This window comes from Hydra vulgaris, chromosome 15 (genome assembly GCF_038396675.1).
Source record: "Hydra vulgaris chromosome 15, alternate assembly HydraT2T_AEP".
Classification (NCBI taxonomy): Eukaryota; Metazoa; Cnidaria; class Hydrozoa; order Anthoathecata; family Hydridae; genus Hydra; species Hydra vulgaris.
In genome coordinates this window covers 14,468,268-14,485,177 of record NC_088934.1, presented here as the reverse complement: position 1 = coordinate 14,485,177, position 16,910 = coordinate 14,468,268, and the positions used below count along the sequence as shown (strand labels likewise).

General features: G+C 27.9%; 1 protein-coding gene across 3 annotated transcripts in view; it reads right to left on the bottom strand.

Annotated features, from left to right (window-relative positions):
- The window catches only part of LOC136092406 (uncharacterized), a 42,270-nt gene that overhangs the window by 16,515 nt on the left and 8,845 nt on the right, over nt 1-16,910 (bottom strand). For all 3 annotated transcript variants that reach the window (XM_065820610.1, XM_065820611.1, XM_065820609.1), the window contains one exon: nt 11,417-11,902. In XM_065820610.1, the coding sequence (XP_065676682.1) occupies nt 11,417-11,885 (469 nt within the window). In that variant the 5' untranslated portion in view covers nt 11,886-11,902. The remainder of the gene's footprint in view (nt 1-11,416; nt 11,903-16,910) is intronic.

Genomic DNA, 16,910 nt, shown 5'->3' with positions numbered 1-16,910 from the left:
TTTGAAATAACTTAATTAAAAAACTTTTTTTCCTGGTGAAGATTAAATATTGTCTAACTATATTAAATTGTATTTGTTAAACTATTTACCTGCTTTATATCTTCTTGACAATTATCAAAAAATGCCCCATTAGCCCATTGTGGACTAGCTAGCTAGCGATATTTGTAACGATAAATACAATTTAATGAGCTAGCAAAATTTTTATTATCACCCAGTGGACACACGACGTTATTTCAACGTTGATTTACGGTTGATTTTTAGTCGCGACGTCATATAACCAAAAAATAGATTTTATCAACGTTGAAAATTCGTTGAAAACGATCAACTTAACGCGACGTTGAATCAACGTTAATTCAACGTCTATATTATGAGTTCCACCGTTCGTTTTGCATTTTGAGAACTCAAATACGCATGGATGACTTTACGAGTCATTGATTAGGCCATCTATTGCTACTTCATAAGGTTTTGAGTTTGTCAATTTAACGATACCACTTTGCTTAGTTTGCGATGCATTAGTGATAAATATTAAATAGATCTTTTTTTTATTTCATCAGTGTGTATTGCATGAAGAATTTGCTTGAATTTGTTTTAGAGTTTGTTTAAGTAAGTAGTTTTTTAGAGTTTGATTAAATTGTTTTACTATGTATGTTAGTATATTTGACTATACTAATTTTATATTATATAAATATAAAATATATATTATCAATGTTATATATATATATATATATATATATATATATATATATATATATATATATATATATATATATATATATATATATATATATATATATATATATATATATATATGTATATATATACATATATATATAAATATATATATATATATATATATATATATATATATATATATATATATATATAATATATATATATATATATATATATATATATATATAACATATGATATGTTAATAATATATCATATAGACTGTAATAATCATAATACTATATTATAGTATTTTTATTGTTGTTATTATTATTTTTATATTTACAAATATATATATATATATATATATATATATATATATATAACATATGATATATACATAAAATGTATGATATGTTAATAATATATCATATAGACTGTAATAATCATAATACTATATTATAGTATTTTTATTATTGTTGTTATTATTAAATATATATATATATATATATATATATATATATATATATATATATATATATATATACATATATGTATATATATATATATATATATATATATATATACATATATATATATATATATATATATATATATATATATATATATATATATATATATATATATATATATATATATATATATATATATATATATATATATATATATATATATATATATATATATATATATATACAAGTGGAAGTTTTTAGAATAAAATAGCTAAATTAAAATAACATAAAACACACTATTTAATTATATAGTGCGTGATTCTTCACCATTTAGTAAACTTGGCATCGATGTTCATTTTCACCCCGTTGTTCAAAGTCACCCCTTTTCACGGTATATATTATATATGTATATTTATTTATATATTTATACATATAATATATGATATATTTATATATATATATGATATTATTATATATAACATATGGTATATACATAAAAAATATGATATGTTAATAATATATCATATAGACTATAATAATCATAATACTATATTATAGTATTTTTATTATTGTTATTATTATTTTTATATTTTTTTTAAATTTAGGAAGAGCGGAAGTTAAAAAGTAATTCTTACGCCAACACAGGGGCGTCGCCTTGGAGAGGGTAGGGGGGGAGTCTCCCCCTCCCAGAATCTAGAAAAGAGAAAAGTTGGGAATTTCCTTGCTACGAGTTGGGACAGTTGGGAAATTGGTGATAAAATCAAAAAATATTTTCTAGTTAAATAAAACTAAAATATTTGCAAAAATCCATCAAAGATCAATTTTTTTGACTTGGACAAATGAATTTTACGTTTATTAAACGGCTTAAGGATCATTTAAACTAGTATCATGACCGAGATGAAAAGAATGACACGAATATTATTAACTTGGATACTACTGAAGTAAGCAGTAAAACAACAAATTGGACTTCACTCATGGGGAATATGGGTGTTTTAATAGATAATCTTAAAGATTGTAATGACATTTATAAAAAATATTGTAAAGAAGAATTAGGAAATGAAAAATTCGCTGCAATTGAAATTGTGAATGCAACAAGTTCTGTGGTGGAAATGTCAAAAAATGTTTTTATTTTTTTTTTTTTTTTATTATTTTTTTTTTCCGTAAGTTTTTGTTTACATTTGACGTAATATATATAAATTACATATTTTTTTCAAATACAAACAAGGCTTCTAAAAGAAGATCAAATGATCTTATCGTTAGAAGCCTTTTACAAAACAGAGTACATAAAGTATTATAAAAGCGCCTTTTTACAATAAGAGAACGTAAAAAATTAACATAAAAATATTAAAACAGTACTTAGATAAATAAAAACATATTTCAACAAGTATAAAACAAAGATTGAACATACATTTTAAAATTATTATATATCATAAGACAAATTAAAAATATTCTAAGATATTTTCAATAGAGAGAATGAGATCTTTTAATTTAATTTTAAAAACAGAATAAGTTAGGGGTAAGCCGAAGTTAGGCAAAATAATTTTGTTCCAGAGATGAGCTGCACGATAAGTGATACAGAATTGATTAAACTTTGTTCGACAGAGTGGTTTATTTAAATAGTTATTATTCCTCATGTTAAACTTGCTTAGAGGTTTCAAAATAAAAAGGTCTTTAAAAATTAAAGGAGATAAATCATACTTCCACATATAAACAAAAGATAAATTTTTATATACGTTTAGTTTATAAACATTGAGGATTTTCATTTGATTGAAAAATATTGAGGAATTTGAGAACCGATCCGCAAAATTAATTACACGGATCGCATGTTTCTGACGGCGATGGAGACATTGTAACTTGCTTTGATCAGTACTACCCCAGGCAATAATTCCATAACTTATATAACTATGAATAAAAGAATAATAAAGTTTAGTTAAATTATTTTTATCTAAATGAGTACGCGCCTTATATAGAACTCCAATACTTTTTGAAACTTTCGAGCAGACATAGTTAATATGATGTTTCCATGTGATGTTCTCGTCAATGAAAACCCCCAGGTATTTAGTTACAGAATCTCCTTTTATTTCATTATGGTCAATAAAAAATTTTGGTAAATTTTGGGGTAGAGAACGTTCTTTGGAGAGCGGGTGGAAAAAAATCCATTTTGTTTTGTTTACATTTAATGTTAATTTGTTACTTTTAAACCATTTAGATATGTTTTGAAGTTCTTTGTTCATAACGGAGAATAGTAGGTAGATGTCACTGTTAGATAGAAATAAGTTTATGTCATCAGCAAACATAATACTTAGAAGATTTGATGCTTTATGCAAGTCGTTGATATATATTAAGAACAAAAGAGGGCCTAAGATGGAACCTTGCGGAACACCACAGGAAACATTTAAAAACTGTGTATGATTAAGATCATTACAAGAAACAAATTGTTTTCTGTTGGATAAATAACTTTGAAACCATTTACTAACTCTTTCATTTATTCCGTAATAATTAAGTTTATAAAGTAAAATATCATGATCCACAGTATCAAATGCTTTTGAAAGATCGATAAAAATTCCTAATGTAAATTGAGATTTTTCTAAAGAATTGAATTCCAACTGAATAATTGCATGCTCGGTTGAGTTATTCTTCTTAAAGCCAAACTGATTGTTGTATAATAAATTATTTAAACTAAAATAATTAAATACTCTATTGAACATGATTCTTTCTAGTATTTTTGAAAATATAGATAAGATAGAAATAGGCCGGTACTTATGTCAGATTTGTCACCACCTTTAAATAGTGGAATAACTTTCGCAATTTTCAATTGATCAGGAAAGACTCCTTGTTCGATTGATGATTTAAAGACTTTAAAAAGAATATATTTTAATTGTTCAAAGCAATCTAAAATTATGTTACCATTGATTTCGTCCGGTCCAACTGCTTTATTTTTTTTTAGTGTTTTAAAGGCTTTTTCGAACTCATCAAATAGTAACTCTTTAGATAACTCATCCGAGTGAATGCAATTATCCCTCGGTACTAGAAAATCTTTAAATGATGTTTCAGTGTTAGGAATTAATTTAGATAGTTTAGGGCCAATTTCAACAAAGAATTTGTTAAATTCGTGAGCTATTGTTTGTGAATTAATTATATTATTGTTATCTACTTTGATCATGTGTGGCAGGGAACCTGAGCATTGCTTTGAGTTACCGATATTTTCTTTTATTATTTCCCAGGAGCATTTACAAGTATTTTTGGCTTTATTGAGAATTTTAGAATAGTAATGTTTTTTTAAGTTTTTTCGAACTTTTTCAAAAAGATTTTTGTAGTCTTTGTATATTTTCTCATTGGCGAATGATTTGTTTTTTAGATATTTTATGTATAATTTCTGCTTAACTTTTGATGATTTTTTTAAACCTTTGGTAATCCAGGGAGAATTAATGTTTTTTTGATTTAATGTTTTTTCATGTAAAGGAAAATTGGCATCATAAACTGAGTAAAATGTATTAAAAAAATCATCGTAAATTTTGTTTGCGTTATCACTAAAGTCGATGTTCTTCCAATGAAGTAATGATAATTGTGTTTTAAATTGCTCAACATTTTTTTGGTTAAAGTTGCGTAATTTAACTTTTATAATAGTTTTGGTCATAATTTTAGAGTTGTTTATGATAAAAAAGATAGGGAAATGGTCAGATATGTCTGTTTTTAAAATACCTTTATTTAAGTCACTGTTAAAAATATCAGTTGTTAGAATGTTATCAATTAGAGTAGCCGATTTAGGAGTTACTCTGGTTAGGCGATTTATTAAAGGAATGGCTCCCATTTTAAAAATAGAATCATAAAAATTTTTAACTTTAATGTCCGTAAAGTAATGGAAGCAATTCATATTGAAATCCCCTAGAATAAAATTCTTTTTTTTTTCAAGAATGACTATTTTGAAAAGGTTTTCTTCAAAATACATGCTCATGTTCTCGGCCACACCATTTGGGGGCCTATAGCAACAGCTCAGTAAAATGTTTTGTGATTGATTGTTTAGAATTTCAATAGTTAAAATTTCTTTGTCGCCGTCAGAAACACTTAAATCATTCCTAATATAATGCGCAATATTTTTCTTTACATAAATAAGAACTCCTCCACCGCGTTTATTGATAAGTCTCTCTTGAGAAATTAAATCAAAGTAAGGAAGATTAAAATATGAAGTAGTTTTTAAATCTTTTTCAGTTATCCAGCTTTCGGTTAAACAAATTATATTAAAAAAATTGTTGGTTTCTTGTAACAAATTAAGAAGATTTTCAAAATTGCGGTTTAGGCTTCTAATATTTATATGAAGAATTCTTAGTTGATCAAACTTATTGCTTTTTGTATAACTATAAAAAAATTCTTCTAATTTGTTAGGATAGTAATAAGAGCAATCCGTTTTGAAAATAGGAAACGCTTTTATAAAACAACTCGATATCAAAGCTCAAAATATTATAATTGACAAATCAGATTCATCAGCATTGATAAGCCATGAACCAGGTTTACGTCCACATACAATTACGGATAATCAAAAATTGTATTTAACCAAGTTAGGGCCACACCAACCAAAACTTGCTAGATTCCCAAGTGACGGTAAAAATAGATTTAATCCCCAGTGGTACAATGAGTTTGAACATTTAGAATACAGTACCCAGAAGGATGCCTCATTTTATTTTGTCTGCCGCCTTTTCCCCAAGGGTGTTGGAAAGAAGGGAAAAACTAAAGATGCTTGGATAAATGTTGGGGTTAGATCTTGGTCCAATATGAAAAGCTTTGGGAAAGACAAACTTGGAAAGCTTCAGGCGCACTTTACCTCTCAAGCACATAGAGTTGCACATTAAGTAAATAAAAGTCGCTTCCTTATGAAGAAACGGCATATAGATAACCTTATTGATAAATCCAATAGACTTGCTCTAGTAGAAGAGTAAAAAACAGAGGTGCAAAATATATAAAAACTGTCGAATTTCTTATCGATACATGCAAGACTTTGGGAAGCCAAGGGCTAGCGTTTAGAGAATCGGACAATGCTAATCGAGGTAACTTTGTTGCAGTTGTTAATCTTATCTCTCGCCACAATCCCACACTAAAAGTCTGGATTGAAGATAGAGCTCTTCGTCCGTATAGAGTTACATACACGATTCCATTGTCTCAAAATGAAATGATTAGTTTAATTGCAACTGAATTAAAGAGTAAGATCATTGTTGAAATTAACAGCTCCATTTTTTTTTCCGTGATGGCCGACACTACTACCGATATGTCACATAAGGACATACTGAGTATAGTTGTGAGAACAGCCAGTGTATAACAGCTTTTCAGTCGTATGACTACGCGAGTTCAATGTCTGGACAATTTAAAGGAATACAAAAGTATATAACAAAAGAAGTTGGCCATAATGCACCTTACATACCTTGTCAAGACCACAGAACAAACACTGCTCTTGAACATGCCTGCAATGTTAATGCTTTAATACGAGAATTGTTTAATGTTCTCAAACAGTTGCATATTCTCTTCACATCAAGCACAAAAGATTTAGTTATTTAAAAGAAAAACTTGAAGACATTGACATTGCAATACAGCTTGTAAACCTGTCTAGAACAAGATGGACCGCACGAGCAAAATCTGTTAAGGTATTAAACCAGTGTTTGGAGAAGGTTATTGATCTTCTTCAGAGCATCTCAAATAATAAGATTTTTGATACTAACACGAGAACTAAGGCAATGGGACTTCTGAAAAAAGCAACAACTTTTGATATCATTATTACTCTTTTCTTCATGAAGAATATCATTGAGAAGATAAAAATATTAACAGAAATCTTAGAAAGTCCAAACTTCAATGTGATTGACAGTATTAATTAATTGAAAGTACTGCCAAGAACATACAAAATATCAGTAACGGTACAGATGCTATGAATAATTTGATTGAAATTGCAGTAATATTTTTTACGAAATTACACATTGATGCAGAAAACGATTACGAACGACACCATAGATTAATAGCAATGGAGATGAAAGCTTTTTACCGGAAAGAGTTCAAAGAGGTTGACTCTCTAGCCATGGGTTTAACCGAAAACTCGGTAGCATCAAAGGAAATATTTGCCCCTATCACCAAAATTTTTAGTATTCCGTTAAATAAGAATAATTTGAGTATTGAAAACTTAATAAAAGCAAGCAAACTTTTTCCTCCTGGATACAAGGATCATATTCCAGACATTCATGTGCTTAAAGGCCAGATGGAAATTTTGATAGATATCTGTTTAGAAGAAAGTGATGAAGATTTTAAGTCATCAAGAACATCAGCCAAGACGCTGCAAGACATTTTGTACCATGTTGTGAAGTTAAAGGATATACTGAAACAAGCCCATAAACTCTGCATTTTTATAATCACAGCTGCTCATGGTGTAGTATCAAATGAGCGTTCTTTCAGTCAACTCAAGATTGTAAAATCACATCTGAAAACAACAATGAGTGACGAGAGATTGGATAGTCTCATGCTACTGAAGTGCGAAAAAGATATTTGTAAAGGAGTTAACCCCAAACATCTTGTTAAACGGTGGGTTCAGTTGAAGAAACGTCATATTAAAATCAAATAGTAGACAAAAAATGATAGACTGATAATAAAATATTGTGCGTATAAGTTTTGTAATTCCTTTGTACTAACTCATTTCCGTTAAATTTTAAACTGCTATATATGCTGCCAGAATGGTTTGTAAAGTTTATTGGATTTGTAAATTGTAACATTTTTTAGGACAAATATAGTTTCACTATGAATAGGTAAAACTTTTAGACGTTTTTTGAGTTGAATATTTTGTAAATATGTAAAGGAAGCTATGTTTTGTTAATAGAAGTTAATAAATACTGATAATTGGCAATTCATGAGAGTGAGTGCAGTGTAGTATAACAATCAGTAGATTTTGTATATAGGACAGAAATTGATTTCTTGAATTCTTGAATTATAAAAAACAGTTGTGAAAACCATGTTAAGCAGTTGGGAAAAACAAGGTTTCTTCCCATCCCCCCCCCCCCCTGGAATTTTCTCACGCAACGCCACTGCGCCAACACATACGTCACTTTTAATTTCTTTTGACTTTCGTCAAACATTTGCGAGTTGTCAGAAAGTTAAAACCATTAATTTAATTACAAATTAATCGTTTTTTTAAAAAGCCGCAAAAACGCAAATTTAATTGACCAGAATGTTTTTTAAAACATTCTGAATGTTTTTAACACTATAAACAATGTTTTTATTTTTATTTTTTTTTTATTAAAATGTTTTTATTTTTGTTTTTTCTAATAAAATGTTTTTATTTTTATTTTTTTTACTGTAAATCATGCACGGAGTGCTGCTACATCGACTATCTTATAGCCTGACTCACTAGGGAGTGCTGCTATATCGACTGATAAATAGCCTGACTCGCAACGGAGTGCTGCTACATCGACTGAGGGTTTGGTTGGGGCAGGCAGTCTATCAATTAATAAAAAAAAAAATCCGGTCTTGGATTTTAACTTTTACTTTTTGTCAACAAAATATGGAAGAAAACTTTCAGACAACATATAAGTGTATATATACATACTATAAAAGTGCCTTCTGTTGTTTAGGGAAATGGCTACCCGGTTAAAGCGATGGAGACGGAATAATGTTTTTGTTAATGAGCTTCTTAGTAGTGACATTGATATTGATTGCTCAGCTTCATTAAATGAAGATGTCTGTAGCAGCAGCAATTGTGAGGCTACTGCAATAGTAGATTCTGAATATAATTAAGACTCTATTTTACAGGATGAAATTTAAAAATAAAAAATAAAAAGCAACTCAGATGAAAGCAAATTAAGAGGGAAAATAAGGGGGAGGGGGGGGGATATTCCGGACTTTTTCCGCAAACAATTTTTCGGATTTTTCAAATTTTACCTGGATGATCTATTATATATATGTATAATTTTTATTGAAATTGACCTATTTCTACAAAAAAAAGGTCATTGAATTTTTGAAATTTTAAAACCATTCGGAATTCCGCGGTATACGCGTTGCCATTGGTTTACCTAACCTGATATTGTATCAAAGTTTAATGTATTTATAAAAATAATAACTTTTTGTTGTAGGTTGATGACCAACGGTTTACAATCAAAGTTCAACATGGCTGGCGGCAAGGGTAAAGAGAAATTTAAAGGCACAAACATTTGTAAGGTTGTTGTTGGTAAGTCATGAGTAATGTTATTTGTTATTATTAGTTATTAGTTTTTGCTGTACTTGTTGCAAATTACTCTGGCAATACCTTTTTTTATAGAGAGCGTCATGCTTAGTAAAGCGACTGCTACGGTTGCTGAAGTCAGAACAGATATCATGAGTTTGTTGAAATATGCACCCGACAGATTCAATGGTGGCGGTCGGTGCGTAAATGACGATTCGAATATGTTAATATAAAATGTATATATAAAATGGTAACATTCTATCTATTTCTTATATAAACTCCCTTAAAATAATTTTTTGAACATAAAATACACAACTTTTAGCGCAAAATATTGCTTTTTTATTGTCTTATTTTATCGCAATCCAAGTCGAGACAATTTAACATGTTAACGATGACAATTTAACATGGCTGCAGCCTATTGGATATAAGTTATATTCAATAGGCTGTATAATTTTTATCAAATGACCAAAATTTAACGTTGAAATTAGGTTGTTTGAACGTTGTTCTAACGTCTTATCGACAATATATCAGCCATATATGGTTGATATATTGTCGATAAGACGTTAAAACAACGTAATTTCAACGTTGAACTTTTAATTTTCATTTTATCGAAGTTGAAATATGGATGATATGTAGTTGATAAGACGTTAGAACAACGTTGAAACAACGTTTTCATCGACGTTGTTTCAACGTCGTGGTTTTCAACGTCGGATTTTGTTTCCAATTCCACTAAATTTCAACGTTGTTTCAACATTGCATTTCGTCGGTTTGCGACGTTGTTTCAACGTTATTTCAACGTCATTGTGCCCACTGGGCATATTATATTACAACTATTCAAACTTAGCTACATTATGCTATTATTACTACATGTAATTATTAATTTATCATTTATAAATTATGTAGGCAGACAACTTTGTTAACCACTTAACTCAACGCGCGTTTAAATATGGAAACTCCAGATATACATTTATACCAAATTCAGTTTTTTTTATTTTTTGCTTCTGACTTTATTTTTTTTTAAATAATTTAAGTAGTTTTATCTAAAACAACCACGTTAATAGCTTCAGTTTGTTGCTATCAAAATATTGTTTTAAAGTTCCTAATTAAACACTTGCGATATGTATATACATATGTATTTACAAATATAACCTCCTAGTAGCTTTAAAGTTATCGTTTTGCAGTAGCTACCAACAAAGTTACGATATGTAACTATTTATGTATTGTGAAAATATTGTTAGTTAAAAAGCTACAATATGTAGATATCGACTAGCTTTAGATTTGTCGTTATTTTGTAGTTAGCTTGATTTATGCAAACTTTAGCTATCAATATATTGTAATATATATTCTACAAAGTTGCAATATATAGCCTTTGCCTACACTAGTTGTTACTACTTTATTATTAATTTGTGTCTAGCTACGGTGCTACGATATTTAGCCAACAATATATTGCAGCAATATTGGTAGCTACAAAGCTGCAATATCGACGAGCTGCAATATCAATAGCGACATGTTTATAAAATCGCAATGTTAAAAGTTCAATAATTTTCATAAATTATATTAAATACAAATTAGATTAAATACAAATTGTTGAATTATCTAAGACATAAAACAAATTGAAACAGTAACTTAAGATAAAACAATAACTCGAAAGTCGCTATTCGCTAGCTGCTCGTTAACTAATGAGCACCCCATTAGTATTAAAAATATAACTTATAGTTGTATACTTAACTCTATAAGATATATTTTGATTAAGTTACTAATTTAAAAAAATTTAATTTTAATTTAATTAAACTGAAATTGAATTTCTACACTTTAAGACTTTGATTATTATCTCCAACAAAAAAACTTCGATCAAAAAAAGTTATAATAAAATGTTAAATCGCGTGTTACGTGATATCATGTTGTCATTTTGTTTCTATTTAAGCAGAACTTTTTTTTTTAGTTAATACTATTACGCTAACCCAATGTTTTGTACGGACTTATCCGCAACAAAACATAAAGTTATTTAAACCATTACAGTGGATTCAACAATGTGAAAACAAAAAACATAATATTTAATTAAAGTTGTATAAATTTATAAAATTTTACCTTCACACGTGTTTTCGATAACCAAATTTCTTAAATTTCCTGGTTGTAGTTTGGTAATTAACGGATCACCTAAGTACACTTTTACACCAAAAAGCTCTTGTGGAAGTGCGTTATTTGTTCTATAAACATTGATGTCAGATATATTAATTGTAAAAATATATTGCTGCTGAAAAATAATTTGTGATATTGAAATTTTTGTCCAAACGTTTAGTGGAATTGTTGTCAATGAAGTGAAATTTACTGTTGTACCATTTAGTATAAACCTAAAGTACAATTGATTGTTAGAAGTGAAACCTACTCCGGGATTTTCTTCTGCCAAGTAATTTATTGTTCCATTAGTAAAGTGAATAACTTTTGTCAAATTGTTTTTATATGCATTTGGCTGCAATTCAAATGAAATTTTGTATTCTTTTGGCAAGCTTTTCAAAAACGCCACGAGCTTAAAGTTGAGACTTGTATCGTTAACCATAAACGATGTAAATGATTCTACAATATAAAGTTAAATATATTCAAAGTCTAGTTAAAATGAGAGTTAATTATAATTTACAACAGTAAGTTTAACGAGTTTTGATTTTTGTTAAAGAGAGGTGGGGTTTCAATAGGTTTTAACCGATAAACAAAAACCACGGTTTATTGTTAAAACCGATATAAATGAAAACCGTCGGTTTTCAAAAACGGTTTTTGCTGTTTTTTGTATAATGGTATATAAAAATCTAAGGTATTAAAAAATCAAATTTGTAAGTAATTAAATTATTATTTTATTATTTAGATTGTATTTTGTTGGAAAGCCTAATAGGCCGGGTGAATAAAAATGAGCAATTGTTTTTACTCAGTAATTGGTCAGCTTTACGTAAATAAAAACTTCAGGATTTTGCTTATATTTTTATTCACGTAAAGTTAAGCAATTAACTCAGTAATTGCTTAGCTTTACGTCAATAAAAACTTAATTAAAATTGCTAAAGTTTTTATTCACCCGGCCTAATATGTCTTTTCATTTTAAAAATTATTCAAGAATTCCAAAAAAACACCCAAATTTATTCGAAATAAAAAATTCGAAAGAAAAAAACATAGATTTAGTTTAACGCATGATGAATACACACCTTTGAGGCACAGAAGGTGTTATTGGTGTCAACCTGCACGAAATTAAAGAAACCCTGTAAAACTGGCCTCATTAGGATTTATGGTTCTTGTCCAGCTAAAAATTTAATACGACATATTAAGAATTATTTGAATGCATTTGGTGTCTATATGAAAAGAGATATGGTAGGTTCTACTCAAGATGGTGCAGCAATTAACAAGAGGCTCGTGCAATTAACAGACATTGTTGATCCGTTTTGCTTTAATCATGGAATTCATCTTGATGTATGTGACACGTAGTGCAAGAAAAATAGACACAAACATAGCTTTATTACATGCCGCATTAGAGCCAGCAAAACTAGAAGTGGAATTCCTTAGCAGAGAAGATGCAACGTTATCGACAGCTGATACTGTTCTTAAATTCATGCTTGCAAAACTATTTATTATGAATACAGAAATCTTTATTGCATTCAAGTTAAAAAAAAGCGTGTCGATAAAAGAATTAACGGAAATCTTATGGAGTTGTTAAGGTGCCTAAAAGATCCTTAACATTACCTTTTAACATTATATTTTGCCGTTTAATAAATATAACAGTTTCCATAAATTTACAATTAAGTTAATGGCCGGAGCAAGAAAAAGGCATTGATTTGCCTTATCGCCGAGCACCGTGTTACAATTTATAATTTTTACAAAGTTGTTTCAAAAATATATCGTATAAAAGAAAAATTGAATGAATATTTACAAAATATATATAAAAAATAAAGTAAGATATCGTTTAATAAATAATATCGTAAATATATTGGGTAAAAGTAAGAGTGAATGTATAAAACTTTACATAAGTTTATTAAACTTTATATAAAAATAAATAAAAGATCAAGTAAAATATCGTTTAATACATAATATCATAAATAGATTGGGTAAAAAAAAGTGAATATATAATAACTTTTTATATATATATATATATATATATATATATATATATATATATATATATATATATATATATATATATATATATATATATATATATATATATATATATATATATATGTATATATATATATATATACACACACACAAAAAATAAAAAGCGAGAAAATGTGATTTTTGATAATGGTTATTGTAAAAAAGTTTTAACCATTTTTTAATGATTACAAGGAATAATTACCTTGTTTATCAGTTTTTAAATTATATATCTGATCTATTTTTAAAAGAAAGACTCATAATAGCATAAATCAAAATCTGTGTTTAATAAAAACTGTTTTGAATCAGTTTTTAACTGACGTAAATTTTTTTCTTCCGGAAACAATGTTTGGGAACCTTTTCCAAAAAAGTGGTCCGCAATTCTAAATTGAATAAGAATTTTGTTTAGAATAAGATTTTGGTATAACAAATTGTTTGCGGAAAATCGTGTAGCATATTTATGGTGTATTTCTTTAAAATAAGTTTCATATATTTTAAGCAATAGTTTTTGTTGTTCCGAAATACGGGCAAAAGAAGAAAAAAATCTTGAAAAATTTTCAATGCGATTCTCTCTGTAAAGCCCACCTCAACAGATGTCGAGAGCATTTTTTTGAGCTGCACTAGTTTTTTCACAAAAATTAGATCACGATTATATGATAAATCGTTAAAATCTTTCGTTTTTTTTTTTTTAATTTTTTTACAATATAAAATAGTCACTGTAAGTTTTTCAAAACTTACAAAAATAGTTAATAATGACAGTAAAATCTGACAGAAGTGAATCCAAAAAGCCTAAACGCAAGTTCTCCAGCAAAATTTAAAGTATTTTTTAATAGAACAACCGTTTTTTAATGAACAGCTGTAAATTGTGGAGTCCCACAGGGTTCTATTCTTGGACCTTTACTTTTTTTACTATACATCAATGATTTGTCTTCAACATCAAACCTATTAAAGTTTATTTTATTTGCAGATGGCATTGTAAATTTTTCAATTAAAAATTTCAAAACATAATGTTAGAACACTTTTATTAAATAACTTTTTTAATAAATAATGCAAGATAAACTTACATAAGTTTTATTATTTAACAAGAAAAACCGAAAATCTCGTCATTTAGACTTGTTCTTTTTAAAAAAATGTTATTTAAAAAATGTGTTTAAACTAAAAAGTAAACTTTCTAGCTTGAACAAATTTTTTTAATAACATGGGTCTCTACTTTGGTAATGTATTGAATCAAACAAATTATCTATTTACTTTCCCAATAGGCACAGAACTTTGGCTGGACGTCTTTAGATGTGCTACAGATGTGTGACGTGCGACAAACGTTTGTGCCCGTTCGCTTAGCGTATAACTTGAATTTTTTATAATCAAATTATCAGGGGCAATTATTGCCAATTATAGAGCAAATTCGTCAGTACAACTAATATAATTGAAAAATACGTCACTTTAGCAATAGACGAAGTTTTTTACTCTAAAACATAATTTTTGAGGTAAATGTAGGAAGATCTCCTTATTCGTGAATAGTATACCTCTAAGTAATATTTATCGAGATAAAATTATTAAGTCAGTTTTCTGATCTCTAAAACGTCTAAAAGAGCGTCAACTGTTGAATTTTTTCTAGAGAATATCAAAAAATGATTTTGACATAAATCAAAACCGTCTTGGAGCGTTAAAGCAATAACAAAAACTATATGACTACTTAACAGTATAATTAATAATATAACTCAATTTAAAAAGTTACGAGACGTCTATATGCCTTTCGAATAGAATTCGCACATGTATCAACTCCAAAACATACTTCGCATTCCATACTGATTGCAATTTAAACATTGGAGCCAATCTTTAGTTGCTTCTCTCCAAATAGCTGCACTGACAAAAAGTCTCTATCAATATTATTTTTTCGTTTAAAACTACTAGATAAACTTGGGCAATTGGAATCAGTTCAAAAAAGTTTATTTCTTCTTGTTTTGACTGATTTCACTTGATCTTTTTTTTTTTTACTTCAGATAAAAACTGACTAGATTTTTAGTTGCATCCTTTTTTAGCAGGAGGTTTCATTTTAAATGTATACATTTACTCTATGTCACTGGACGATGTTATAACATTATCTACTGACTAATAAAAGCGAGGTGGCGTTTTGAGTGAGAGGGTTTGTTTGTTTTTTCAGGTAGCTATAATAGTCCTTAAAATCGATAAATTTGGGTCTCCCTGCTTAAGCTTCGTTTTATTAAACACCTCTGTTCTTTTGTATTTAAAGTCTTTTAATAAATTTCTTAAGGAATACAAGCCACAATGATAAAATGTATTCTACAATCAAACCTCTTTTTATAAGTATTTTGGGCTAGATACTTTAATTTCGAGGGATGGTTTATAATGAGATATCTTTAAGTAAGTCGCAAAGTTCTATGTTCATCAATATGCCTACCTTTTTACTTGACTTTGAATTAAAATATCGGCCAATTATGCAAAATGCTATTACAATTTAAGGTAAATGTAATAGCTTTTTGCATAATTGTAAGGTATAAAACACAGTTTATTTATCTCTTGGAAAATATTTTAAAGGTTTTAAAATGTTTTTGTTTTAAAAAAAATTTAAGAAACAGCATTTTCTTTGAATGATCGTAACAGTTTTTTTTTAAATGTAATTCGTTGGCGCAAATTGAAGTTACCACATCTACGTCAACTGTCTCAAAACACTTAATCTTTTTTGTGTGTTCTGAGACAGTTGACGTAGATGCAGTAACTTCAATTTGCGTCATTAAATAGCTTTGCTAACTATTGGCAAAATTCACACGTTGCGATTTTATTATCGTCTTGCCAGCTGGTACATCTAGTTTCACTTTCGTAATTGAACCCTGTATAGAGGCGAGATTGAAAAGTCTTTTATTTCAAAAGGAATGACCTTTATAAACTAAATTAGAAATTCAAAAAAAAAAAAAAGTTTAGAAGGGTGAAGTAATACCAAACATGCTACCTATAAAGACCTATTTCGTTTCAGGTAAAGATATTGCATCTAGAGTAACAAATTATTTGTTACAGCTATTGAAACTTGTGTCACGGAAGAATTCTATTGTTCTTTCTGTGACAATAGTTTTAAACGCTTCCCAGGAAAAAAAGTTCTATAGAATTTCTATAAACATTTGGAACATATAGCCTATATAAATTATATGAAAATGCTATTAAATTTCTATAAAATGTCTATTAATTTCTATAGAAATTGCTATAAAATATTGTTTTTTTATAAAATAAAAAGTAGAAAAAAAAGTTCTATTGGAATTTCTATAAAAATCAAGAGAGATTCTATAGAAATTCTATAGAATTCTATAGAATTTCTATAGACCATATGTTCCAAAAGTTTATAAAAATTCTATAAAACTTTTTTTCCCGGTTATAACTTCAAATTTATAATTGTACTAACAATGTCTTTTCTCAAAGTTAAATAGATATTTAAAGATAGTAT